This window comes from Acanthisitta chloris, unplaced genomic scaffold, assembly GCF_000695815.1.
Source record: "Acanthisitta chloris isolate BGI_N310 unplaced genomic scaffold, ASM69581v1 scaffold1994, whole genome shotgun sequence".
Lineage (NCBI taxonomy): Eukaryota > Metazoa > Chordata > Aves > Passeriformes > Acanthisittidae > Acanthisitta > Acanthisitta chloris.
Window position 1 is genome coordinate 1 of NW_008670756.1, and position 592 is coordinate 592.

Below are 592 nucleotides of genomic sequence, written 5' to 3' on the forward strand. Positions count from 1 at the left end.
GCCCTGGCGGGCCGGGGCTGGCTAGAGTCTGAGTCGGAGCCCTATGTACAACAAGCATCGCTATGGGAGAGCTGCACGCGGGGTGAGAGTGATCTCAACTGGAACTGCGAATCTCTCATGGACTACGGTGAGTGAGGAACCTTTGGAGGGACTTAGCTGTGGGTGCTAAGGCCGTGGATCATTTCCCCACCTCTGTTGTGGAGCAGCTGCTACCTGGGATGGAGTTTCCCCTTGCAGAAGCAGTACTTGCGCTATTTCAGGGCTTAAACCAGCAAAGAAACGGGTCTAGACTGCTTCAAAGTGATGGTTTGGGTTTTTTTTCACAACACTGAGAAGCCAGGGTGTTGATATTTTGGAAGTTTGAAGGCTTTTTTGAAGTCACTTTACAACCAAAGTAGAAGAGCCAGCTGGCCACAAGTCCCTTCATCAGTTTGCTTTCCTCCAACTCTCAGCAGGCTGCAGTCCCAACAGCCTTGCCTGGCACTATCCAACTCCCCTCCCTGTGCTGGTGGCCTCACTGGTCAGATGGTGAGCCTGGAAACCTTCATACAGAACCACACCAAGATAGTAGTACGATGGTCTTTCCCCAGCC

General features: G+C 52.4%; 1 protein-coding gene across 1 annotated transcript in view; it reads left to right on the plus strand.

The window, feature by feature from the left end:
• Positions 1–3: 3 nt before the first annotated feature.
• Positions 4–592, plus strand: part of LOC103801360 (p53 apoptosis effector related to PMP-22-like) — a gene marked incomplete at its 5' end in the record, with an annotated part of 8,755 nt that continues 8,166 nt past the window's right edge. The window contains one exon of the mRNA XM_009073772.1: positions 4–127. Coding sequence (XP_009072020.1) covers positions 4–127 — 124 coding nt within the window. The remainder of the gene's footprint in view (positions 128–592) is intronic.